General features: G+C 37.4%; 1 protein-coding gene across 1 annotated transcript in view; it reads right to left on the bottom strand.

The window, feature by feature from the left end:
* The window catches only part of DENND1B (DENN domain containing 1B), a 388,444-nt gene that overhangs the window by 176,547 nt on the left and 184,616 nt on the right, over positions 1-27,281 (bottom strand). The window contains exon 5 of the mRNA XM_036754915.1: positions 19,098-19,217. Within this exon, the coding sequence (XP_036610810.1) occupies positions 19,098-19,217 (120 nt within the window). The remainder of the gene's footprint in view (positions 1-19,097; positions 19,218-27,281) is intronic.

Consider the following 27,281-nt stretch of genomic DNA (forward strand, 5'->3'; position numbering starts at 1 on the left):
ACTTCCATTATAAGCTCTGATTAAAGCTTTACATTCATGACTCAAAGGTTAAATAAAGGAAAGGAAATGTTTTCTATCAAATAGGTAACCACTAACAGTCCTTAACTATCAGCAGGAATCTAACTTTAGTAATCAAATAAAAGTAAGGAAACTGCCTTTCTATACCTAAATATCTAACATCTACAGGCTTCTTTTCCATTTGGAAAACTGACACAAAATGTGTAAAACTGAAGCATTCTGCTTATAAGGGATTTTCCTAACAGAAGGGTGTAAAAACTTCAAGTTTAAGTTATGCTTTTAAAAAAAAAAGAAAAAATCTACAAATTCCTTCTGTGTTCCTTCTTATACTATTTAATTTGGAGTTATAGGCAACAATTTTATAGTTGTAAAATTACATTAATCAAATAAAGAAAATATTTAGTATTTTATAAAAGCAAGAAAACAATAGTTACAGAGTTTTTAAATCAATGCTATCATCACATCTGTGATAAAACAAGTATTATGTATTATGGACTAGATAACTACTAAGGTGTCTTCTAAGTCTAAAATCTGTGATCAACAGGGGAAGCTAAATAAAATGTACCTCTATAATGGAGTAGAATTCATGATGGAAAAATCAATATATGTAACAAAAATCATACCTCAAAATAATAAAAACAAATATGGTATAGTAATGAGACTCACTCAGAATTAAAGAAAATATCTACTCAGTAACCACTTAATTCTTACTGTTACATAAAACAAAAATAAGGTTAAAAAAACACTGAAGATAATAAGAAATTTGGTATTGTTTCATTCTCAGCAAAATCTTTCAATTCATTCTACGGGCTAGAAAATTTTGTGGAACTGAAAGATTTAACTATAAAGAAGTTCAATATACAACCTCACTATTGAAAAATCTCTTATTACTTTATTTTTATCTTTAATTTCCCCCTAAAACTGTACATACTTGTAAATATACTTTTGTCATTAAGGCTGACTTAAAAATAACTCTTTAAAATATTTTAATTTCTTTAATTTAATTGATTTTTTAAAAAATCATGGACAATTCATAATATTTTTCCCTTTCTGTAAACTTTATTCTTGAATTTAGGTAAGTACTATTGACTACATTAAGCCCATTTATATTTACAATTCCATAATTTTTAATAGCAATGAACACTGAATTTTGTCAAGACAAGGCACATTTGTTACAAAGGTTTAGATTTTCTTTTTTTTTCCCAATAGGAAGGGGAAGAGCTTAGATGGAAAACGAAGCCATGGATACAGTAGCCACAAAAAAAAGAGAAAAAAGAAAAACAAATGAGAGTTACCGAAGCTTTTAAAAAAATGAACACAAGAGAACAAAAAGGTCAAGAGATATCATAATTTCTTCTAAAAATGCCTAACATTTATATTGTGTTTAAAGATTGCAAAATGACTTGCATATTATCTCATTTAATTCTCCCAACAATCCTATGAGGTAGGTGCAATTATTATCTCCATTTTATCAGCCCTCCCTTACTCAAATCAAAGTCAATTGCAAGTCATGACATCATTTCTCTGATGTCATGGTCCTCTTGGAGGAGGAAGGACAAACACAATCTCCATTTTATAGATGAAAAAATAGACTCAGAGACAGGGAGTGAATTGCCAGAGGGCACATATCTAGTAAGTGGTACAAGCAGCAATGGAACTCAGTATTCCTGACTTCAATTCCAACACTTTCTCCACTGCATCACCTTGATCCTGTAAAGCTTTGAATACGGAAAGTTGAACTTATTATATACTTTTAAAAAAGCAAACTGTGCATTTTCATGTATAATTCTCTTTCAATGTTTTCCTTTAATATATAGAGGTCTCATTTTCATCAGTATTTTAAGTAAAGAATAAAAAAACCATTTTAACCAAAAAAAAAACTACAAAGAATTCTGAAATGTACTATGCATTTTGAATGAACATATCTGAAAGCTTTTATTAGCTAATTCTGCAAAACAGAACAAGCATTGCAAGAAAAAAGTTTTTTGAAATATTCAAATAGGTAATTAATTTAGGTAAAATGCTGAAAAATAAAAAGATAGATGAATTTTACTAGTAAAATAAAGCTTCAAAATTCTCATTTCGGTGTATAGTATCTGACAGTTAAAAAAAGAAAAAATCAGATAAGTATTTGCAAATCTCTTTTTTAAAAGTGATATAAAAAAGTTACAGCAAAATTCTGAATAACTCTAAATGAGACTCTACAAAAAAGTCAATATATTTCTCTTTAAAAATGTACATATGGGATGTGCTTCATCATAATGTAGCAACAATGCTCCTTGCAGTTGCTGTGGAGGTATAAGGCCAATAACACCAGCACACAGGAGGGCTGCTAGCACAGGTCCTTTGATCTGCTTGTCTAAGGAAAGCAACTTTAAAGGGTTTACAATCTCACTTTAATTAAACATATACATATATCAGCCACTTATTTCAGTGGAAAAAGTCAGCACCCTAAACTTCAGAGAAAACACAAGCAGAAATTATATAAACAGAGCAAATAAAACAAATCAGCAGACAGGACTTCTGTCTGTCCACAGCAATACATACATAGCTACCAGAGAGAGAGAGAGAGAGAAGCACCAATATCTGGGTTTTTAAAGAGAGGGGCAAGGGGTGCTCCTTATTGGCTACCCAGAGTCTTGACTAGCCCAGAGTCTTGTCTAGCCGAATAACAAAAACACAATTCCAATGAGTCAGCCCCAAAACAAAATGCTAACCTCAGAGTATACATACGCTTCTTCAAGGTCAGAGGGCATCACATCCCTGTGACTCAAACTCATGTGACTTAGGCTTTCTTGTGACTTAAGCAGGTCATGAAAGACTCTTGATTCAATCAAAGGCAAGGTTTAATCAAATGTACTTAGTTGCCTTCGTGCTGAGAAGCACTCCAAAAGAAAAAAAAAGCAAAAAGGCCCACTTTGCTTGCCATTACACATAATCCACCTGACTCCTGCTACTCCTTTACTCAAAAAATTTATAATAATTCCTTACTCTTCTTGGGATAAAATACAAGTTCCATACTCCAGCATGCAAGGCCATCCACAATTTGGCTCCCATCCTACCTTTCAAGATCTATTTCATGTTATTCTACATGCATTCTACACTACAATTAAATTTGCCTACTAGCTTGCTGAATCAAGTCCATTATTACTTCCAGAATCAAAAAAAAATTCTGTTTTTAGCATTCAAAGTCCTTCATAACCAATACCTCTCAACACACAAATACATCCCCTTTCCAGCCTTCTTACACCCTACTACATACTTTTGAATCCAGTGACACCTGCTTCTTTGCTGTTCTTCAACCTACATACTCTGCTTCACAACTCAACATATTTTATCTGGTTGTTTCTGGTTATCTGGCATGGTCACCTTCCTGCCTACTGACTTCCTTGGCTTCCTTCAAGTCCCAGCTAAAAAATTATATGCCATGCATATGAAAAAACTTAACCCTGAATCATTTAAACAAATAGCCGAAAATCAAAAGGGGGAACTGGACTTATTTTCTTTCATTTAAACAAAATCTTGAGAATCATCTATACATGAACTCAGTACGTCCTTAATGAAGGTATTAGTACAGTATAAACAATCTTTTAGAAGAGATTTTCAACATTATACCTCATCTTGACAATTTTACAACTGATTGTAAGATTTCGCAGATACAAGATTCCATTGCCACAAAAAAGTATTTGAGTTGGTAAAACAAAACATCAATTTCAAACTTTTGTTATAATAAGATATCTCTAATCCATACATCAAAATTTTTCATGATCCCTGGGAAGTATAACAATAAAAATTATAACTGTGTTCAACAACTCTCTGATCAAAATATCAAGCAAGGCATAAAAAAGGAGACATGTGCTTGCCAAAGATGTTTAACACTTTGATGTTAAAAAAAAAAAAGACAGCACCAAACCTAGGTTTAAGTATTCCTGATAAACAGTGAGATCCTCCAGATGCTATCTATGTATTACACTGACTACATCAATTCTGAGAACACTGTTTGTCCACTGACACAGTAAAGACCAAATGGATTCGGAATATTTATTGCTCAAACAACATACATTTGGATGGACACCCTTGGCTCATTTTTTGTGTGTGTCCTAGACCCTTTTTCAGCAGGTTTGTAAAGCTTTCTCAAAATAACATTTTAAATGTACAAAATAAAATATACAGGATTACAAAGAAAAGCACAAACTAATTACATGTGTTTCAAAGCTGATATTTATTTTCCCATTCAAATTCACAGAGGCACTGAAATCTATCCAAGGACCTCCTTTGGGGATCCATGGATCACAAGTTATGAATCCCAACTAGAGAGCTTGATCATCAGCATATATATGTAGGAACACACAGGGCAGATGGATAACGAGTGAGATCCAGAGTAAAACAGTAGGAGGAGAGCATGTTACACTGCCTTAGGGAAACTGCAAAGCTCCTTTATTAACTGCCATGAAAACAAAAGTCCAACTTTTAAATCCTAATGTTCTATCAGCATTCCTATATAGCAGCAAGGCATGAAATACAAGTGACTTTGAATATGGAAACATGAATATTATATCCAGAAGGAAACAGAAAGCTCTTAGTATATACAAGACTACAATATATTACCAATGAGGAACTCTGAAGAACAAAAGTAAAATATGTCAATAGAAATTTTAAGACAGGAAGAAGAGAAAGACTGATTACATTTTGGGGGTGAGAGATGACAGACAAACAGCCATATTTATCCACTGGTACCTTTGCAATGTCAGAATAAAGTTAAAAAGCCTTTAGAAAGTTGGGTGGGTCCCCTGGGAAACTTAAAGTTTACACAGATGAGGAAAACACAGGAGAGGTGGGCATGGACCAGTTGTGATACATATCATTGAAGGGAACTTCTAAATCAAAGAAATCACAGATCCACATTGATAGCTACTAACTTATATGCCAGCTTTTCCAGTAATATACAGTTTTCATAAGAATAATCTATACAAAGATTGTAATGAGGACATCTTTAGTGAGAGAAAGACAAGATTTCATAAGCAGTATTCCATATTAGAGCATTTTTTTATCACCACACAACTAAATGAAAGATGCAAAGTGAACTAGATTCATCAATCAATTAACAAGCATTTATTCAGTCCTAGACACTGGAAGATATAAATACAAAAAGTGAAAGAATCCCTACTCCTAAAGATGTATAACCTAACAGAGAAGACTCTATGAACATACAGAAATATACAAGATAAACAAAACAGAATAAATGCAAAGTAGTTAATTTATAATTTGGGAAGGAGAGACCATGAAGTTGAGGAGATTGGGAAAAGCTCTAGGTAAAGCATGTTAACGGAGCTGCATCTAGATGAAAGAGAGAAAGGTAAGGAAAGAAGGAGTTCCAGGCATAGGTGACTGCCATGAAAATACAAAGAGGTAACAGACAGAATGCTGTATGTGAAGAAAAGAGTAGAGAATCTTGCTAAATAATAGCATATGGGGATGATAGCAATGTACAATGAAGGCAAAAAGTTAGGCTGAAGGCCAGATTGTGATAGGCTTTAAAAGTTAAACATTAGAGTTTATATTAAGTCCTAAAGGAAACAGGAATTTATTGAGTAGGTAAATTAAATAGTCAGATATGTGGTTAAAGAAAATCATTTTGGCAACTGTGTGGAAAATGACCAAAGTGGATAGAGACTTGAGGCAGAGAGACCACTTAGGAGGCCATTGTAATAATCTAGACAAAAGAAGATGAGGACCTAAATGTTAACGTAATTTTAAAAAGGGGGAGGTGGGGGAACAGTTCAGCAAAACCTACCGTGTTATCAACAGACTCTGACAGTATATGCCATGTTCCATACCCATAGTCCCTGATGTCTACAAAGAAAAGAAGCAGTTGCACTATGGTTCTGTTCAATTCACTCTGTATCAGTCCAAATATATATACATAAATAATTCTTTCCAGGCTTCTGTGAAATCTTCATATTAACTGTTTCTCTTGACTCACCAATATTTTTATATACTATAACTTATTTAGCCTTTCTTTAGTTAACTCCTTGCTTCCTACTTGATTGACAACCAGGCCATCCTACTGATCTCCTTCAACTCTAATCCTTTTTGCTAAAAAATGCTTTGTCTATTCTCTTTTTTCCCTCCAATCAAAAAGGAAGATTTTGGTAGTTATGAGAGTGGACGGGCTGCTGGGTTGCACTGCATATAAAGTGTGAGGCCTGGGGTCAAGAAGACCCATCTTGAGGAATTCCTATCTAGCCTCAGGCACTTACTTGCTATGTGACTCTGGCCAAGTCACTTAACCCTGTTTACTTCAGTTCCTCATCTATAAAATAAGCTAGGGAAGAAAATGGCAAACAACTCTAGTATCTTTGCCATGTAAATCCCAAAAGAGGTCACAAAGAATCAGACACAACTGAAACAACTGAACAACAACAACAAAAGTGAGTGGAGAGAAAGGGGCCCAATGCAAGAGACACTGTAGCAGTAGAAACAATAACCAATCAATCAACGAATACGTATTAAGCATCTACTATGTGCCAGGCACTGTGTTAAGCACTAGGGATACAAAAAGAGGCAAAAGACAGTCCCTGCCCTCAAGGAGTTTACAATCTGATAGAAGAGATAAGATGCAAACAAATATATACAAATCAAGCTACACACAAGATAAATTGGAAATAAGAGGGAAAGTACTAGATATGAGAGGTTGGGGAAGGCTTCCAATAAAACATAGGATTTCAGTTCAGATTTAAGGAAAAGGGAAGTAAATAGATGAGGTTTATAAGGGAAGAACATTCCAGGCATGGGGGACAGTCAAAGCCTGGAACCAAGAGATGGAATGTCTTATCTGTGGTATAGCCAAGGGGCCAGTGTCACTGGATCGAAGAGTACATGATGAGAAGTCAAGTGTAAAAACACTAGAAAGGTAGGACAGAGCTAGTCTCTGAAAGGATTTGAATGCCAAACAGAGAATTTTTTATTTGACCCTGGAGGCAACGGGAACCCCTTCTACTGAGAGTAAGGGGGTGTGACATGATCAAACTTACACTTTAAGCAAATCACTTCAGTGGTTGAATGATAGATAGAGTGGAGTATGGAGCAACCTGAGGCAGGGAGACCCACAAGCAGACTACCACAAATAATCCAGGTGTGACAGGATAAGGGCCTGCACTAGACTGGTACCAATGTCAGAGAAAAGAAGGAAGCATATTTGACAAATATTGCCAAGGAATCAACAGGCCTTGGCAACAGATAAGGTATGAGAGGTGAAAGATAGGAGTCCAGGATGACTCCTAGGTTGTAAGCCTGAGGGACTAGGAGGACAGTGTTACCTTCTACAATAATACGGTAGATGTGGGGAGAGTTTAGTGGGAAAGACACCCTAACAGCAATGTTGCTAGCAGCTATTGTGGGGGTGAAATACCAACAACAACAGCACTCAGAAGGGCTGCCAGCACAGTTTCTTTTGATCTGCTTTTCTAAGGAAAGCAATTTTAAGGGGTTAACAATCTTACTTTAATTGAACATACCTGTACCATTGACTTAGTTCAGGAGGGAAAGCCAGCACCTTGAACTTCAGAGCAAGTACAAAAAGAAGTTACAAACAGAGACAATATAAACACATCAACATTTCTGTCTAACCAAATCATACTACATAGTTACCAGAGAAGCACCAACATCTGGGTTTTCAAAGCTGGCGGGGTGGGGCCTCCAGCAGCTACCCAGAGTCTAATCTGGTCAAATCACACAACACTCTTCCAGCAAGTGAGAGCCCCAAGAAAAATGCTAACCTCTGAGTTTATATGCCCTGTTCAGGGTCAAAGGGCGTCACAACCCTGCAACTCAAAACCATGTGACTCTTCTTCAGACATCACAACCATGGGACTCAAACCTATATGAACTAGGCTTTCTTGTTTCTTAAGCAGCTCATCAAAGACTCCCGGATTTAATCAAAGAAACAAAGGTACTTGATTACTTCAGTGCTCCAAAAGGGAAAACAGTAAAAAAAAAAAGTCCCACTTTAATTACCAATACAAACATGTTCAGTTTTGGCCATACTGAGTTTAAGATTTCTAATGGACGTCTAGTTCAAAATGTCTAAAAGGTAGTTGGAAATGTGAAGGTGGAGGTCAGCAGAGAGTCTGGGGTAAGACAGGTAATTTGAGAATCATCAGCACAGAGATGGTAGTTTAAATCCATGGAAGCTGATGAGATTATCAAGTGAAGTAGTATGGAGGGAGAAGACAACCCTACACAGAACCCTGACAGACACCTACAGTTAGAAGAAATGATCTAGAAGAGGACTGAGCAAAGGAAACTGAGGGGTGGTCATATAGGTAGGAAGAGAACCAGGACAGAGTAGTGTCCTAAAAAGAAAGTATCAAGGAGAGAATGACCAACAGTGTCAAAGGCTGCAAAGAGGTCAAGAAGAATGAAAACTGAGAAACAGCCACTGGATTTGGCAACTAAGAGATCTTTAGTGACTCTGGAGAGAGTAGTTTTAGTGGAGTGAAAAGGTCAGAAGCTACAGTACAAAGGAAGTCAAGAACTATTTCCTTTTTCTCTCTGTATCCCTGGCACCTGACACCCTGCCTGGCACATAGCAGGTGCTTAACAGGTATTGGGGGCAGCTGAGTGGAACAGTAAATAGAATGCCAGACCTGAAGACTCATCTTCCTGCGTTCAAATCTAGCATCAGACACTTACTAGTTTTGTGGCCCTGGCTAAGCCACTTAACCCTGTTTGCCTCAGTTCCTCATCTATAAAATGAACCAGAGAATTAAATGGCAAACCACTCCAATATCTTTTCCAAGAAAAACCCAAAAGGGGTCAGGTAGAATTGGACACAACTGAAAAATGACTGAACAACTGAGAGGAGAGAAAGTGGACGTACCTAATGTAGAAGGTCTTTTCAAGTTTAGCCACAAAAGGCAAAAGAGATAAAGGACAGTAGTTAGTAGGAAGAGAAGGATAAAATGAGGTATTTTGACGATAGAAGAGACATGAGCAGACTTACAAGTAGTAGCAAATGAGACAGTAGAGAGGGAAAGACTGAAAATAAAATAAGAGAAAGAGTGAAGTAAAAGAGGGGAAAATCTGCTGGAGGAGATGAAATTGAATGAGAGATCACTTGAACACGAAGAGTGGTTAGCCTTGGTAAAGAGTAATGCCATTTCATCATGTGAGATAAGTGTGAAGGAGGAGATAATGGAAGAAGGCATCAGTGATACAATATGAGGAAGAAGGTAAAAGAGGGAGTTTACAGTGAATGGATTGTCATTTTTTTCTGTAAAATATGAGTCAGGGGTATAAGTTAAAATGGTAGTAGGGGCTAGGGGCCATAGTGAGAGACTAGAGAAGCAATGAGAAAGTTTTGATTAATATTTGGCAATTGACTGGAGGTGTAGGTCACAGGAGAGTAAGGAATTAGAAATAACACTTAGGTTACAATATTTAGGAAACGGAAGAATGGTATTACCTTCAAAAGAAATAAAGAATTTTAGAAGAAGGGTTTTGGGTATAAGGAGCAAGAAAATAAATTCTGCTATGATATATTAAGTTTGAGTTGTTCCTAGGACAACCCTTTTGAAATGTCTAATGAAAACTGGTGATGCGGGGTTGACAAATGAAGACCAGAAGGAGAATATGAGTCATCACCATAAAGCTGATAATTAACTTCATAGGAATTGATGAATTGAAAGAGAGAAAACTTACACAGAGAAAAGAAAGGGCTTAAGAGAGTCTTGCAGAACACCCACAGTTAAGTAGTAAAATATGAATGATGAGTCAGTATAGAAGACTGAGAAGAAGCAACTAGAAAGTTAGTACAACCGAGAGAGAGAGAGAGAGAGTGAGAGAGAGAGAGAGAGAAGTGTCACAAAATCCCAAGGACAGCATATCCAAGAGGAAAGATTTGTCAACAGTGTCGTGCAGCAGATAGATCAGGAAAGATAAAAAGACCAAGGGATCCTTCTGTGCTTGTTGGCTAAAAAACAGCACTGGATTTTGTGGCACAAATAACATCCTAAAGCCTACTTCACCAAGATGTTTCCCATGCATGGATCAAAATTACGCAAGAATCTTTAAAAAATATAACAGGCATAAATCGTTGTTCAATAATTCTCTGAATAACAATATGAAACAAGGCATCAAATAGGAGAAATATTCTCTCCAAAGTTGTACCACTATAGTAGAGCGAAGAATCCAAATCAAGAAGGGAGTCTTGGGGCAGCTAGTTGGCACAGTGAGTACAGCACCAGCCCTGAAGTCAGGAGGACCTGAGTTCAAATCCGACCTCAGACACTTCACACACTTACTAGCTGTGTGACCTTGGGAAAGTCACTTAACCCCAATTGCCCTGCCTTACGCCTCGCAAAAAAGAAGGGATTGTCTATAGAAAGTGAGATCTTCCAAAAGATCCTACTTGCAGAGGACACTGTGCCAATTAAACACTGTAGAGCCTCCCAGCAAAGATACATAATCACAAAAAATAATTTGGACTATCTATCCATATAACAAGAAACTAAGTAGATGAAGAATTTCTATTGTCAGGGTATAGGCAAAGAAGGTAGAATAAAAGAAAGTAGCACAACTGAATTCTTTCCCAAAAGAATTTCAACAAAAATCTCAAAAGAGCATCAGACCAAGTAGTGATAAGCAAATCCAAGGAGAAATATCATAGGTCATTTTTCAATCCCAAGACCATAAATTAAGCCCGAATACAAGTGAGAAGGAAAGGAACTAATGGCGCAAAGGGGAAGGCATAGTACAGTTTTGTCAGTCTTGTATCAGAATGCTCATAGATTCAGGCCACATGTAAGTAAGCAGAGCAAGGAGTATGGAGGGGTCAGTGGAAATACCTCTGTCACTCTGAACCTGAAAATCCTCCAGCTAGCTAACAGGAGCTGGGGCCAGGAACTATCCACTGGAGCTCTCCTCAAAGACAAACCTGCTTTTGTGTTGCCTGGATACAAATCATGATTCAGAGCTTGCCAAATATTTTTTTTAAAAAGAAAGAAAAGAAAAAAGGCAGCAATCAGACTGGGCTCTAGATTAGCCTATTTAGAGCACACTGAAAGTTTATTGCTTCCTAGCTGAGTTGCTGCTGAGATCCTTGCAGAACACTGCACTCAATACTTGGGGGAATCACAAAAGCAGGAGCCCAGAGAATAGAGACAGAATAATAGCTTAAATATTTTTTCCAATTACATGTAAAAATTTTAACATTCATTTTTTATAAATTTTGAGTTCCAAATTAACTCTGTCCCTGGCCATCCCCCTACATTGAGAAGGCAAGCAATTTGATATAGATTATACATATGCAGTCATGCAAAACATATTTCCACGTTAGTCACATTGTGAAAGAAAACAGCCAAAAACCCCAAGAAAAATAAAGAACGTTTCAAAAAGTATGCTTTGATCTGCATTCAGACTCCATCAGTTCTTTCTCTGAAGGTGGACAGAATATTTCATCATACGATTCATTCAGAATTGTCTTGCATCGCTGTATTGCTGAGAATAGCTAAGTCATTCACAGCTGATCACCATACAACGTTGCTGGATACAATGTTATCCAGGTTTGGCTCACTTCACTCAGCATCAGTTCATATAAATCTTTCTGGGTTTTTCTGAAAATTCTGCCACATATTTCACTAAAAACATTTGAGTTCAATCAACAATAACTCCTCCCTCTTCTCCCATCCTCTGCATCTCTCATCTCTTAAACATCTTCACCTACTATCTCCTTTACCCTTGTTTCACATGAAGAAGCAATCCTTCTCCTTGCCAAAGAAAGCCTATCTATATGCACTTGATTCCATTCCAGCTTCTCCAGTAGATAGCCTGCTTTATCATTCCCACTGTTTCACTAATCTTCAATCTCTCTCTCTGTCTACTGGCTACTCCTCTGATGCCTACAAAAATATCCATTTCTCCTTCATCCTCAAACACCCTCTTGAACTGTTCATCTGTGCTACCTATCATCCTGTTTCTCTAAACATCTGGTAGCTGAACTCCTGGAAAAAGTCATATATAACTTATGCCTCCACTTCCTTTCTTCTTACTCTCTTCTTAACTCTCTGCAGAGTAGATTCCACCTTCACTCAATTCAAACTGCTCTATCCAAAGTTAGTAGTGACGTCTCAATTAAGAAATTTAATGACCTTTTCTCCATCCTCATCATTCTTGACTTTTCTGCAGCCTCTGACACTGTCAATAATCTTCTTCTTGATACTATCTTCCACACAGGTTATTTGTGACACTTCTCTCTCTGTTCCCTTCTTACTAATCTGACCACACCATTCTTAGTGTCTGGGAGTGAGGGGTGGAATTGAGAAGGCACGAGCATTAAATGGGACTGGGAAAGACTTCTTGACAAAGGTGGGAATTTAAGGGAAGCCAAGGAAGCTAGGAGGCAGAGGTAGAAGGGAGGGCATTTCAGGTATGTGGTGGTCAGTCACTGACAATTACAGTCAGGAAATGAGTACTGGAAACAAAACCACACATATTCGTGTGTAGGTGTAAATATAGGTTTATATATATATATATATATATATATATATATATATACACACACACACACACACACACACACACACACATACATACACACATATATATACACATATATATGTGTGTGTGTATATATGTATATGTGTGTATATACTCTCACTCTACGTATACATATATATGCTCACTCTCTGCATGTATCTGTGTGTGTGTGTGTATTCACACACATATACACACTCTCTCTCCCTCCCTCCCTCCCTCCTCTCTCTGGGTTTGTATGGTGTGTATGTATGTATATACTTGTTTAAACTTGTCTCCTCCAAAAGAATGAACTCTTTGAAATAAGACTCTTTGAAAGGTTTTTGCCTTTCTTTAAACTCCCATCTTTCAGCAGAGTTCTTAGCACGTAATAGATCCATAATAAATGTTTGTTGACTGACTGACTGATGAGATCATCAAGAGGGTATAGAGGGAAAAGAAAAGATGGCTTAGGGCAGAGCCTTAGATGAATGACCAGCAAAGGAGAAAGGAGATTGAATGAGAAGGAATAGTCAGAAAGGTAAAAATTCAACCAGTAGAAGAGAGAGGGGGCCGGGCCAAGATGGCAGCTGGAAAGCTGGGACTAGCATGAGCTCCCTGCCAAGTCCCTCCAAAAACCTATAAAAAATGGCTCTGAACCAATTCTAGAACTGCAGAACCCACAAAATAGCAGAGGGAACCAGGGATCCAGTGCAGGACAGCCTGGATGGTTGCTGGGTGAGGTCTTTCGTGCAGGGACTGGGAGCGGAGCAGAGCCCAGTGTAGGTGGCCCAGACCAACCAGACCAGAAGCTGGGCGGAGCGTGCCCTAGCGTCCTGAATCAGTGAGCTGCAGCAGTTGCCAGACTTCTCAATCCACAAACACCAAAGGCAACAGAGAAGGTTAGTGGGAAAAGCTGCTCGGGACAGGGGGATAGAGTTCGAGGTTCAGCCACCGCCCAGGGACAGGGGAAGTGGGGCAGCTACAGAACTACAGCTGCAGTTGCTTCTGGCCCCAGGCCCACCTGGTGGGAGGAATTAAGTGGCGGATCAGAGCAGGAGTGCACAGCCTGCTGAAGATCTAAGCCCAGTCCAGGTTGGGGGTTCTTGGGGAAGGAGGAGTGCTGGTGTGGCAGAGCTGGCTGTAATAGCTCTGAAATCAACAGCGCACCCCCCTAAGATTGGAACATAGTACTCTTTACTCTACAAGCAGTCACACCCTGCTGAAAAACTCAAGGGTCAAGTTATTTGGCTAGGAATATGGCCAGGCAGCAAAAATGCACCCAGATTCAGTCTCAGACTTTGGATTCTTTCTTTGGTGACAAAGAAGACCAAAACATACAGCCAGAAGAAGTCAACAAAGTCAAAGAGCCTACAACAAAAGCCTCCAAGGAAAACATGAACTGGTCTCAGGCCATGGAAGAGCTCAAAAAGGATTTGGAAAAGCAAGTTAGAGAAGTAGAGGAAAAATTGGGAAGAGAAATGAGAAGGATGCGAGAAAACCATGAAAAACAAGTCAATGACTTGCTAAAGGAGACCCAAAAAAATACTGAAAAATATACTGAAGAAAACATCACCTTAAAAAGTAGACTAACTCAAATGGCAAAAGAGCTCCAAAAAGCCAATGAGGAGAAGAATGCCTTGAAAGGCAGAATGAGCCAAATGGAAAAGGAGGTCCAAAAGACTACTGAAGAAAATACTACCTTAAAAAATGAGATTGGAGCAAGTGGAAGCTAGTGACTTTATGAGAAATCAAGATATTACCAAACAGAACCAAAGGAATGAAAAAGCGAAAGACAATGTGAAATACCTCATTGGAAAAACCACTGACCTGGAAAATAGATCCAGGAGAGATAATTTAAAAATTACTGGACTATCTGAAAGCCATGATCAAAAAAAGAACCTAGATACCATCTTTCAAGAAATTATCAAGGAGAACTGCCCTGATATTCTAGAGCCAGAGAGTAAAATAGAAATTGAAAGAATCCACCGATCGCCTCCCCAGATAGATCCCAAAAAGAAATCTTCTAGGAATATTGTCACCAAATTCCAGAGCTCCCAGATCAAGGAGAAAATACTGTAAGCAGCCAGCAAGAAACAATTTGAGTATTGTGGAAACACAATCAGAATAACCCAAGATCTAGCAGCTTCTACATTAAGAGATCAAAGGGCTTGGAATACGATATTCCGGAGGTCAGTGGAGCTAAGATTAAAACCAAGAATCACCTACCCAGCAAAACTGAGTATCATACTCCAGGGCATAATATGGACTTCCAATAAAATAGAGGACTTTCAAGCTTTCCCAGTGAAAAGACCAGAGCTGAATAGAAAATTTGACTTTCAAACACAAGAATCAAGAGAAGCATGAAAAGGTAATCAAGAAAAGGAACAAGAAAAAGAAATTGCAAGGGACTTACTAAAGTTGAACTGTTTTGTTTACATTCCTATACATTGAGAGAGGGAGAAAGGGGAAGATAAAATGGGGTAAATTATCTCGCATAAAAGTGGCAAGAAAAAGTGGTTCTGTAGGAAAAGAAGAGAAGGTAGGTGAGGGGAAATGAGTGAATCTTGCTCTCATCAGATTTGACCTGAGGAGGGAATACCATACATACTCAATTGGGTATCTTACCCCACAGGAAAGAAGGAGGAAGAAGATAAAAAGGGGGTTATGATAGAAGGGAGGGCAGATGGGGGAGGAGGTAATGAAAAACAAACACTTGGGAAAACGGACAGGGTCAAGGGAGAAAATTGGATAAAGGAGTATAGGTTAGGAAGGAGCAAAATATAGTTAGTCTTTCACAACATGAGTATTGTGGAAGGGTTATACATAATGATACACATGTGGCCTATGTTGAATTGCTTGCCTTCTTAGGGAGGGTGGGTGAGAAGGGAAGAGGGGAGAGAATTTGGAACTCAAAGTTTTAAAAACAGATGTTCAAAAAAGAATTCAACCAGTAGAGAACAATGGCATAAAAATCCAAAAGAGAATGTAGCTAGGAAAAGAAGGTGGCCAACACTGTCAAATGCTGCAAAGGTTAAGAAGGATGAGAACTGAGTAAAAGTCCATGAGATTTGGCCTTTAGTTCATGTTCTCATTACCTCTAACTTAAGACTATTCCAATGAAATCCTAATTGACACCCCTGCCTTCTATCTCTCGCCCTTTCAAATCCATCCTCCATATACCTGCCAAAGTAATATTGCTAAGAAAAAGGACTGACTACATCATTCTATTGCTCAAAAACCTCCGGTGATTCCCTATAATCTTTAGAATAAAACACGAACTCCTCCATTTGGAATATATGGTCCTTAACTACCTGGTTCTGAACTACCTCTTCAGGATTCCTGAACATAACTTTCCTTCAGCCAAACTGGACTACTTATTGTCCAAACACATTCTAGCTCCTGTTTCTGAGCATTTTCCCATATCTAGAATATACTGCCTACTGACCTGTCTTTTAGAATTGCTAGCTTTCCATAAGAAATGATAAAAGTGATTAGTGCAAAGAAATCTGGAAGACTTGTATGAACTAATGCAAAGGGAAGTAAGCAGAGCCAGGAGAATGAATTGTACAATTACAACATTTTAAAGGCAAAAAAACCATGAAAGACAACATTTTTGATCAACGAATTGACTAACTATGAGGTACTGATGATGATCTATGCTACTCAACTCCTAACGGAGTAGTGAAGGATTTAACACGCAAAATGAAACAAACAGTAGCTGGAGTTTTGGGCTTCCCCAAACACTATGCTACTATGTTTTTTTTTTTTTATATATCATCAAAGCTGTTAATTGTGTTTGTTTATTTTATGTCCCTCAACTTTAATAAAATAACTGTAGTTGAATTTTAAGGTTCTCTAAATAGACCATCATTCTTGTAAAAAGCAATAGATTTGTTTCCCCTTTGCCCACACTTAAATGATCCTCAGTTTCAGAGTTACTGAGGAAACCATCTCTATGCTCCTAAAGGCCTCGCAATCTGGTTTCCTTCCCTAACGCTATTCTGAAATGGTTTCTTTCAAAGGTCATCAATGACATGCTAATTAATAAATCCACTGGGCTTTTTCTCAGTCTTCAATATGTTCACTTCGATGTAACATAGAATGTTTTTTTCATATTTTCTAACTCCTCAACACAGAGCCTCTATTATTTTTCCTGTATCTCTAACTTATTTTTGTTCTCTTCCTTCTCTGCCTCAAAAATTTCCATATTTTCTGAGGTTTCTCTCCTCAGATTTCTCCTCTCAATGCACACATTATTTCCATCTTATCTCTTTTAATAACAAACTATTAAGTTTCTGTGGATGACTCAACCTGTAACTGCATGTCTGACCATTTCCTGAGCACATGACATAATTACAACTGTCTACTGAATGGATTATGCTCCAAACTTATAAATAAAACCAAACCTTTCATCTTTCCCCCAAAATCTCCTTTTTCTTCCTGGTTTCTTCATTTTAATTGATGATACTACCATTTTCAAGTTGTAAACTGCTAAATCTAAGAGTTATTTTGACTGATAAAGCCATAACTAGAATTCTAGTACCTAGAAAGTCTGTGGTGTTAAGGGCTACAAAATAACAGCACATAGAAAAGTATATGAGAGTGGGACTTTGGGGAGATGCATCCTCAAGACAAAAGTCCCCATGGGGGAGAAAAATACTTTGGGATGCCACCCTGAGGAAAGAGAAAATAGAAACCCTGATATACCCCACATGAAATCTTAGTGGGGCAGAGAACTAACAGAGAAGGGAGCCAGAAGAAGCTGAGGCAAGGAGATGTATGTCTAGAAAAGAATGGTACAGACCATAAGCCGTCCACAGGTTTTCATCTCATGCTGTTATGCAGTTCTTGTTCGTGTTCTCCCAACAATCTTCACAGGAGGCTCACCCAACATGCTGAGGGTTGCTTTCCTGATCTCTTGACATTATATAGATGCCAATGCAATAAGCAGGATGTACATCTGTTACCCATCACTCTTACTACGTCAGAACCCCAGTCATACATCTTTTTGGTAATATTTTACTCCACTTTGTGCACACAATTGATCAATCAAATTAAAAGTATTTATTAAGTGCTTACTATATTCCAGAGACTTTACTAAGTACTAGCGAAAAAAATACTAAAAGCAGGGAAATCTCTGCCCTCAGAGAGCTTATATTCTAATAGAGGAATATAACACATATAAGAGAGTGATGTTTTGATTTTAAAAAGTCACAGGAATGGTGATTTTGGTAAGAGGCTAAAATTATTTAGAACAATGTGTCACGTCCTTCTATTCATGGGTTTGCAAAACTCAGGTTTGATTTCTTGGCGACTTTTGTTTCATAACAATAAAAGTACATCTCCAGCAAGTTACTGTGATTCAACTGATCCATATCATCCCCAAAACATTTAAGGATGAAACCGAAAGGCAGACAATAAACAAATGAAATATGGGAAAAAGCTGTCAAGATTTCTATAAATAAGTGCTTTCTCCACCAACAAGCCCTGATTTGATACATAAAGAAGTGGAAATAACACTAAAGAAAAGCTACACCAACCCAAAACTACACTGACAGTGTTTATACTAGAGGTAATATCATATGAGGAGCACTGCACTGAGGGATAAGCTCTCAAGATATCTGAAAGAAGTGAACATTGAATCATATGATTGTGGGGATGATAGTATTACTATATGAACAAGAAGACAGCAAGAATATAGAACTCTTGTTTTGATATGTTTGCTTTTTCAACTTCATAGACTTTATAGGGCTGATTTCCATGTGTATCAAAGGCATCTTTAGAGAAAATACGAGAAGAGAAAAGGCAGGCTTTTGTAAATGCCATTCCATAGAAGACTACATTTTTAGTCATAAAATTGACTGAAAGGAACAAAGTGCTTAAAATGTTTAAACTATGAAAAAAACATTTGAATGAGTAAAGAAAAATGAAGTCTAAAATAATCTTCTCAAGCAAATTATTTCCCACATACCTATTAAGAATACAAATAGTTCATTTGTAGATATAAGAGCAAAGATAAGTTTGTGTGGTTAACATTTGATTATCAACATCAAGCAAGGCATGAAACAGGGAGACTAATCCTTGCCAAAGCTATTTGCCAACACGAATTGAGTACAGTCGAAACAAGGCACAAATTGAGGAGGAGTTCCCTATAGACAGTGGGATCCTCTAGAAGCCCCTGTGGACAATGCAAAGCCTCCTGTGTGAGATCCATAATAATTTGAAAGAATCCAGCTTAATTATCCACATAGAATGAGCCAAATGGACAATGGATATTGTCAAGAATATGATAGTCAGCTGAATGCAGAATATATAGAGCTGATTTCAGAACTGAACCAGAGGAAGACAAAGAGGCTAAATTATATTTATAAAGCTGCATTGCTCTTTCAATGACTTCAAACTTTTGCACAGGGGAAAAAATTAGCACTATGCTTCATACCAATGTTTCTCAGTCCTCAATGAGATATGGTTATGAACTGTTTAAATGAACATAATATACAGTAATATAAATCAGAAAAACATAGCATGACTAGCAGTATAATTGTTTCACTACAAGTACTTACCTAAGGATGCATAAGCAAATTTTGCCTCCTGATGTTAAACGACAGAATCCAAATCTCTGTTTACTTTCAATATCTGTGAGCACAAATGTAAAGTGTTGTCCAACTTGATTTTGGGAAACCCTAAAAAATAGTTAAGATTATGAAATATTACCTCATGCAATATAGAAAAAAGATACCATAAAATAACATACATACTGAGGATGTCTTTTAGCTAATACCTAAGGATATATTTCATCCTTAATACTGCTTATATTCTAAAACCTGATATGTTTATAATACTGAATATTTTATGGTTAATACAATAACATTTATTACATACGTTATTTTATTAAATAAAAATCACTTATTTGAAATTTTAATATCTACAGATATTAATGAAATTACCTAACTTCCAGTTGTGTGTGTGAGATCGGTGGTTTCTTTCAATTTCTATTTTATCCTTAGGTTCCGGAATATCAGGGCAGTGTTCCCGGATAATTTTTTTAAAACTTTAAATTAATTTATTTAATTTTAGTTTTCAACATTCATTTCCATAAGCTTTTCTATTTTTAATTTTCTCTGACTCCCTCCCCCCCTCCCCTGGACGGCGTACAATCTGATAATCACTCTACATATACATTTTTATGAACATATTTTCGCATTAGTCATGTGATAAAGAAGAATTAGAATGAATGGTAAAAAAAAAACACGAGAAAGAAAAAACAAACAAAAAAAAAAGAGTGAGAGCAAATAGTATGCTTCAATTTGCATTCAGACTCCATAATTCTTTCTCTGAATGTGGACAGCATTTTCCATCAGGAGTATTTTGGAGGTATCTTAATCCTTGCATAGCTGAGAAGAGTGAAGTCTGTCAAAGTTAGTCATCACATAATGTGGCTATTAGTGTACACAGTGTTCTCTTGTTTCTATTTCACTCAGCATCAGCTCATATAGGTCTTTTCCAGGTTTTTCTGAAATCTGCCTACTCATCATTTCTTATAGCACAGTAGTATTTCATTATTTTCACATACCACAACTAGTTCAGTCATTCCCCAACTGATGGGCATCTCCTCAATTTCCAATTCTTGGCCACCACAAAAAGAGCTGCTACACATATTTTTGTACATGTGGATCCTTTTCCCATTTATATAATCTCTTTGGGATACAGCCCTAGAAGTGGTATTGCTGGGCCAAAAAGGGTATGCACAGTTTTACAGCCCTTTGGGCACAGTTCCAAATTGCTCTCCAGAATGGTTAGATCAGTTCACAGCTCCACCAACAATGCATTAGTGCTTCAATTTTCCCACATCTTCTCCAGCATTTATCATTTTCCTGTTTTGTCATGTTAGCCAATCTGAAAGGTGTGTTGTGGTACCTCAGAGTTGTTTTGATTTGCATTTCTCTAATCAATAGAGATTTAGAGTATTTTTTCATATGACTATAGATAGCTTTAATTTCTTTCTCTGAAAACTGACTGTTCATATCCTTTGATCATTTATCAATTGAGAAATGACTTGTATTCTTATAAATGTGACTCAGTTCTCTATATACTTTAGAAACGAGGCCTTTATCAGAGACACTGGTTGTAAAAATTCTTTCCCAATTTTCTGCTTCCCTCCTAATCTTGGTTGGACTGGCTTTGTTTGTGCAAAAACTTCTTAACGAAATATAATAAAAATTATCCATTTTGCATTTCTTAATGTTCTCTATCTCTTGTGTGGTCATAAATTCTTCCCTTCTCCGCAGAGCTAAAAGATAAACTATTTCTTGCTCTTCCAATTTGCTTATAATATCAGCCTAACTTCCAGTTAAGTGTGTGTGAGATCGGTGGTTTCTTTCAATTTCTATTTTATCTTTAGGTTCCAGAATATCATATCGTGTCTTTATTTTGGAATATAGTATAAGATGTTGGTCTAAGCCTAGTTTCTGCCATACTGTTTTCCAGTTTTCCAAGCAATCTTTGTCAAATAGTGAGTTCTTATCCCAGAAGCTGAGGTTTTTGGGTTTATTAAACAGTGGATTAGTATAGTGATTGACTACTGTGTCTTGTGTACCTAACCTATTCCACTGATCCACCACTCTATTTCTTAGCCAGTAGCAAGTAGTTTTGATGATTGCTGCTTTATAATACAATTTAAGATCTGGTATGTCTAGGCCACCTTCTCTAGCATTTTTTTTCATTAATTCCCTTGATATTCTAGATCTTTTTTTCTTCCATATGAATTTTGTTATTATTTTACCTAGCAAAGAAAAGATGAACAACTCTTTCCCCCCCATTCTCTCCACCCAAGAAGGCTACAATTAAGCCTGGATATATATATATATATATATATATATATATATATATATATATATATATATATATATATATATATATATATATATATATATGTGTGTGTGTGTGTGTGTGTGTGTGTGTGTGTGTACACACACACATATACACACATACCTACATATACATACACACACAAATATACATATACACACAAATATACATATACCTACATATACTTAGATATCTTTAACCATACTTATTTATAAACATATACATTCATATGTATATATGTAAGACTGTACTAATTTGTCCTTTGTTTCTCTGAGGGTGCAGAACCTCTTCCTGCATAAGTACTAGTCTTTCCATACTTTCCAACTCATCATTTCCTATACAACAGAGCAATATTCCAACCTTATACTGTGTACTTATTTTAAACAGTCTAAAAAGGTTTCGATTGATATGGCTGACATATAGTATAGTTCTCCTATTTTTCTTTTCTAATTAAATCTATTTTAACTTTAACTGTGTCTGAGATCATGATTACTACTCCTGGTTATTTTCCTAATAAATTCTACTCCTGATCTTTATTTTATGTTTGTGTTTATCTCTAATTTCCTATCCCTCCTGACTCCTCTACTTTGCTTCTACCTGCTACCTTGCCCTCCTATTACTTAACCTACCCCCCCTCCAAAGATCCCTCCCTTATTCTCCCATTACCATTAATTTAAACACCCTTCTATACCCCACCCCTTATTCTATTCCCTCTCTCTCTTATTTCTTTATAAATTTGGAAGACTTTTATTCCCTTCTAAATGTATATGCTGTTCTCTCTTTAACCAAGATCTGCTATGAGTAGGTTCCCTCTAAAAATCCCTCCCTTATACTCTCCCTCCTCCCTATTCCCTTAACCTTTTATTTCTTTCAGAATTTGGAAGACTTTTGTAACCTTCGATAGATCGACAGATAGATATATAGATTGACAGACAGACAGAGATAGACAGATATGTATTGTTCTCTCTTTAACTCATTCGCAAAGAGAGCAGGGTTCCAGAACTACTAGCCCATTTCCCCTAATTTCTCTCTGTCACTTCTTCCTCTGGTACCTCATTACTCTTTTTACCTTTTTCTAAATGGTTAGTTTTTAGAACCACATCATATTCAGGTACACCTCAATCTTTCTTTCAAACTGCCAATTACTGATAACAATCTTAGACATACATTTCACATTTCCTCATATTGAGTCCCTTCTAGTCTTTGATGTGTATCTTATATTTCTCTTGGATTTGTATGCCAAATTTTCTATTGAAAAAAAATTCTATTGAATTGAGGTTTTTTTTGCAACAAAATCCTGAAAGTCTGGCAATTCAATGAATATCTGTTTTTTTCCCATTCAAGATTGCGCATAACTTTGCTGGGCATGGTATTTTTGATTTCAATCCCAGTTCTTTTGCTCTTTGATATATAGTGTTCCAAGACCTGTGGTTTTTTAGTGTTCCTGCTACTAGGTTTTGTGTGATTCTAATTGTGGCTCTGCCATGTTTGAAGTGTTTTTTTTTCCTTGTTGCTCATAATATTTTTTCCTCAAGCTGGGGTTTTCAGAATTTGACTAAGATATTCCTATAGATTTTCCTCATAGTAACTCTTTCTGGTTGATTGATACACTTTTTTTCTATTTCTACTTTTCTCTTGTTCTAACAATTCAGAACAATTTTCTTTAATTATTTCTTGTATTACTATATCAAGATATTTTTTGATCATAGCTTTCAGACAGTCTGATTATGCTCGTGTTTTGTCTTCTTGATCTGTTCTCCAGATCAGTTGTTTTGTTTATGAAATGTTTAAAAGTCTCTTCTATTTTTTCATTCGTTATATTTCGTTTTATTATTTCTTGGTCTCATGACTTCGCTGGCTTCCCCTTGCCCAATTCTCATTTTCAAGGAATAGTTTTCTTCTTTAAGATTATGGATCTCCTTTGGTTGACTTTCTTTTCATAATCTTCTTGGGTTGCGGTTTTTTTTTTGGATTGTTCTTAATTTTTTTCTTTTTTTTCTTTATTTAATATTTTTGTAGTTTTCAACATTGATTTCCACAAGATTTTGAGTTGCAAATTTTCTGCCCATTTCTACCCTCCCTCCACCCAAAGATGGCATATATTATGACTGCCCTTTTCCCCAGTCTGCCCTCCCTTCTGTCACGCCACTCCCCCCCCCAGCCCCTTTCCCCTTTCTTTCTTGTAGGGCAAGATAGATTTCTATACGCCATTGCTTATATATCTTATTTCCCAGTTGCATGTAAAAAACAACTTTTTTAGTATTTGTTTTACAACTTTGAGTTGCAAATTTTCTCCCTTCTTCCCTCCACACCCACCCTCCTTGAGAAGGCAAGCAATTCAACATAAGCCACACATGTATCATTATGCAAAACACTTCCATAACAGTCATGTTGTGAAAGACTAACTATATTTCCCTCTATCCTATACTGTCCCTTGACCTTGGCCCTTTTCAAAAGTGTTTACTTTTGATTACCTCCTTCCCCGCTCTGCCCTCCCTTCTATTATCCCCTTTCTCTTATCCCCTTTCCCCTACTTTCGTGTAGGGTAAGACACACATTTGAGCGTGTATGTTATTCCCTCCCTAAGTCAAGTCTGATGAGAGCAAGATTCATTCATTCTCTTTCACCTGCCCCCGCTTCCTTTCCAATAGAACTGCTTTTTCTTGCCACTTTTAAGTGAGATAATTTACCCCACTCTATCTCTCCCTTTCTCCTCCCAATATAGTTTTCTCTCACCCCTTAATTGTATTTATTTATTTTTAGATCTCATTCCTTCATATTCAACTCACCCTGTGCCCTTGGTCTACATAGTATGTATGTATGTATGTATGTATGTATGTATGTATGTATGTATGTATGTATATTCCCTTCAACTACCCTTATACTTAGAAAGTTTTCATGAGTCACAAATATCATCTTTCCATGTAGGAATGTAACCAAAACAGTTCAACTTCAGTAAGTTCCTTGTGAGTACTCTTTCCTGTTTACCTTTTCATGCTTCTCTTGATTCTTGTATTTGAAAGTCAAATTTTCTCTTCAGCTCTGGTCTTTTCTTTTTCAAGAACACTTGAAAGTCCTCTATTTTATTGAAAATCCATATTTTGTCCTGGAGTGTTATACTCAGTTTTGCTGGGTAGGTGATTCATGGTTTTAATCCTAGCACCTTTAACTTCTGGAGTATCATATTCCAAGCCCTTCAATCCCTTAATGTAGAAGCTGCTAGATCTTGGGTTATTCTGATTGTGTTTCCACAATATTCAAATTGTTTCTTTCTGGCTGCTTAAATATTTTCCCCTTGACCTGGGAACTCTGGACTTTGGCTATAATATTCCTAGGAGTTTTCTTTTTGGGATCTTTTTCAAGAGGTGATTGGTAGATTCTTTCAATTTCTATTTTACCCTCTGGTACTAGAACATCAGGGCAGTTCACCTGGATAATTTCTTGAAAGATGATGTCCAGGCTCTTTTTTTGATCATGGCTTTCAGGTAGTCTAATAATTTTTAAGTTATCTCTCCTAGATCTATTCTCTAGGTCAGTGGTTTTTCCAATGAGATATTTCACATTGTCTTCCATTTTTTCATCCTTCTGGTTCTGTTTTATAATTTCTTGATTTTTCATAAAGTCACTAGTTTCCACTTGCTCCATTCTAATTTTTAAGGTAGTATTTTCTTCAGTGGTCTTTTGGACCTCCTTTTCCATTTGGCTTATTCTGCCTTTCAAGGCATTCTTCTCCTCATTGGCTTTTTGGAGCTCTTTTGCCATTTGAGTTAGTCTATTTTTTAAGGTGTTATTATCTTCAGTATTTTTTTGTATCTCCTTTAGCAAGTCATTGACTTGTTTTTCATGATTTTCTCACATCACTCTCATTTCTCTTCCCAGTTTTTTTCTTTACTTCGTTTACTTGCCTTTCCAAATCTTTTTTGAGCTCTTCCATGGCCTGAGACTAATTCATATTTTTCTTGGAAGCTTTTGATGTGGGCTCTTTGACTTTGTTGACTTCTTCCGGCTGTATGTTTTGATCTTCTTTGTCACCAAAAAAGATGTAATAGTCTGAGTCTTTCAAAGTCTGACCATGTTCCCAGACAACTACTTAACCCTTAAGGATTTTGTCAGGGTATGACTGCCTTCAGAATGACAAGTGCTTTGTCCCAAGCTTCAGGGACACTGCGTTGCTGTTTTTAGAGCTACTTCTACATGGCAAGTTATGCCACACCAGCGTATCCCCTCCCCAAGAACCACCAACCAGGACAGCAACCCAGATCCAAGCAGGCCAAAGCAAGAGAACCCTGCCTCTACACCAGCAAAGTGCTCCCTGCATTCCTGCTCTGATCCACAGCTTGACTCCTCCTGCCGGGTGGGCCTGGGGCTGGAACCAACCACAGCCAGAGCTCTGGAAGCAGCCGCAGGAACTTCCTGCTGCAGCCACCAGGCTGCACCACCTCCGCCACCCCCGGGGCTGGGGCCAACTCCACACTCCTCTCACCCCCATCCAGCAATTTTCTCACCCACCTGCTATGTTGTCTTTGGCGTTTGTGGTTTGAGAAGTCTGGTAGCTGACACAGCTCAGTGATTCAGGGCCCTACAGCTTGCTCTGCCCAATCTCCTCAGCGCCTGGTCTGTCCTGCTGAGGCCCACGCTGGGCTGCACTCCGGTCTGCTCCCAGCCCAGTGTGATAGACCCTTCCCAGTGACCATTCTGGCCATCCTGAGCTGGAGACCTGCTTCCCTCTGTTATTTCATGGGTTCTGTAGCTCTAGAATTTGTTCAGAGACATTTTTTTACAGGTGTTTGAAGGGATTTGGGAGAGAGCCTAAGCAAGTCCCTGCTTTCCTACCACCATCTTGGCCCCCGCCCCTGTTCTTTTTTTTTAATTTTTCCCAATCTCTTTCATTTTATTTTTAAAATATTTTTAAAGTTCTATTAATTCTTTTCGGGCAGGTGACCATCTGACATTACTCTTTGTGGTAGAAGAAGCTTTTTTTGCTCCTCTGAAGATGAACCCCAATATTCTCTATTCTTATAGTAACTTTCTATAGTTGGATTCTCTCTCCTTTGCCTGCTCATTTTTTTTATTTGTAGCAGCTTATTATTGTAATCACCCCTAGGTCTGTGGTATGAGGGATGGTGCCTCTGGCCTTGGATCCTCCTTCAGTTCTCCCCTCTGGCCTGGATGTGAAACCAAGAACTCCACCCTCCTGTCAGTGCCCACAGCCAGCAGCATCCCATGTGCTGGTTCCTTTTTGCTCAGAGCCACATTTTGGCAGCGTGGCTGGGCCTGGCATCCCTTATCAGCAGAAATTCCCCCAATCTTCTCCCCATTCAGATATCCAACTCCACACACTGTGCCCACACCGTCTGGGAGGTGAAAATTCCCGCAGCTGGGGCCCAGGTTATGTACCAACCTAGCTAGCCGCAGGGCTTGTGCTTGCTGTTTCAGCAGAACTAGCCTAGGGGTGTTTTACACTTCACAAGGACCAAACTTTGGTTCTATGATTTTTCTTCTAATATTGACTGGCTGTCCCAAGAGGACCACTGTTCTGCCCCAATTCTAGTTTGTTTTTAATGCTCTACATTCACTATGAGGTGCTATTTCGTCTTGTTTGCGGTGGAAATTTGGAAAGCTTGGAATTTTCTGACCTACTCCACCTTCTTCCCAGAATCCTCTACAAATGACATATTGCAATGGATGGAATAATCATTGAGTCTACAGTAGAATCATGTGATGATCACCAAAAAATGTGCTGTAATAGAATTAGAGTGAAGAGAAACTAAACTCAGCGAGACCAAGTAAATGATTATTGCAATAGAAATTGACATCAGATCACGAGGGCACTACGGTTGAGGCAGCATCAAAAGAGAGAAGTGGGCATATACAAAAGA

This window comes from Trichosurus vulpecula, chromosome 4 (assembly GCF_011100635.1).
Source record: "Trichosurus vulpecula isolate mTriVul1 chromosome 4, mTriVul1.pri, whole genome shotgun sequence".
Lineage (NCBI taxonomy): Eukaryota > Metazoa > Chordata > Mammalia > Diprotodontia > Phalangeridae > Trichosurus > Trichosurus vulpecula.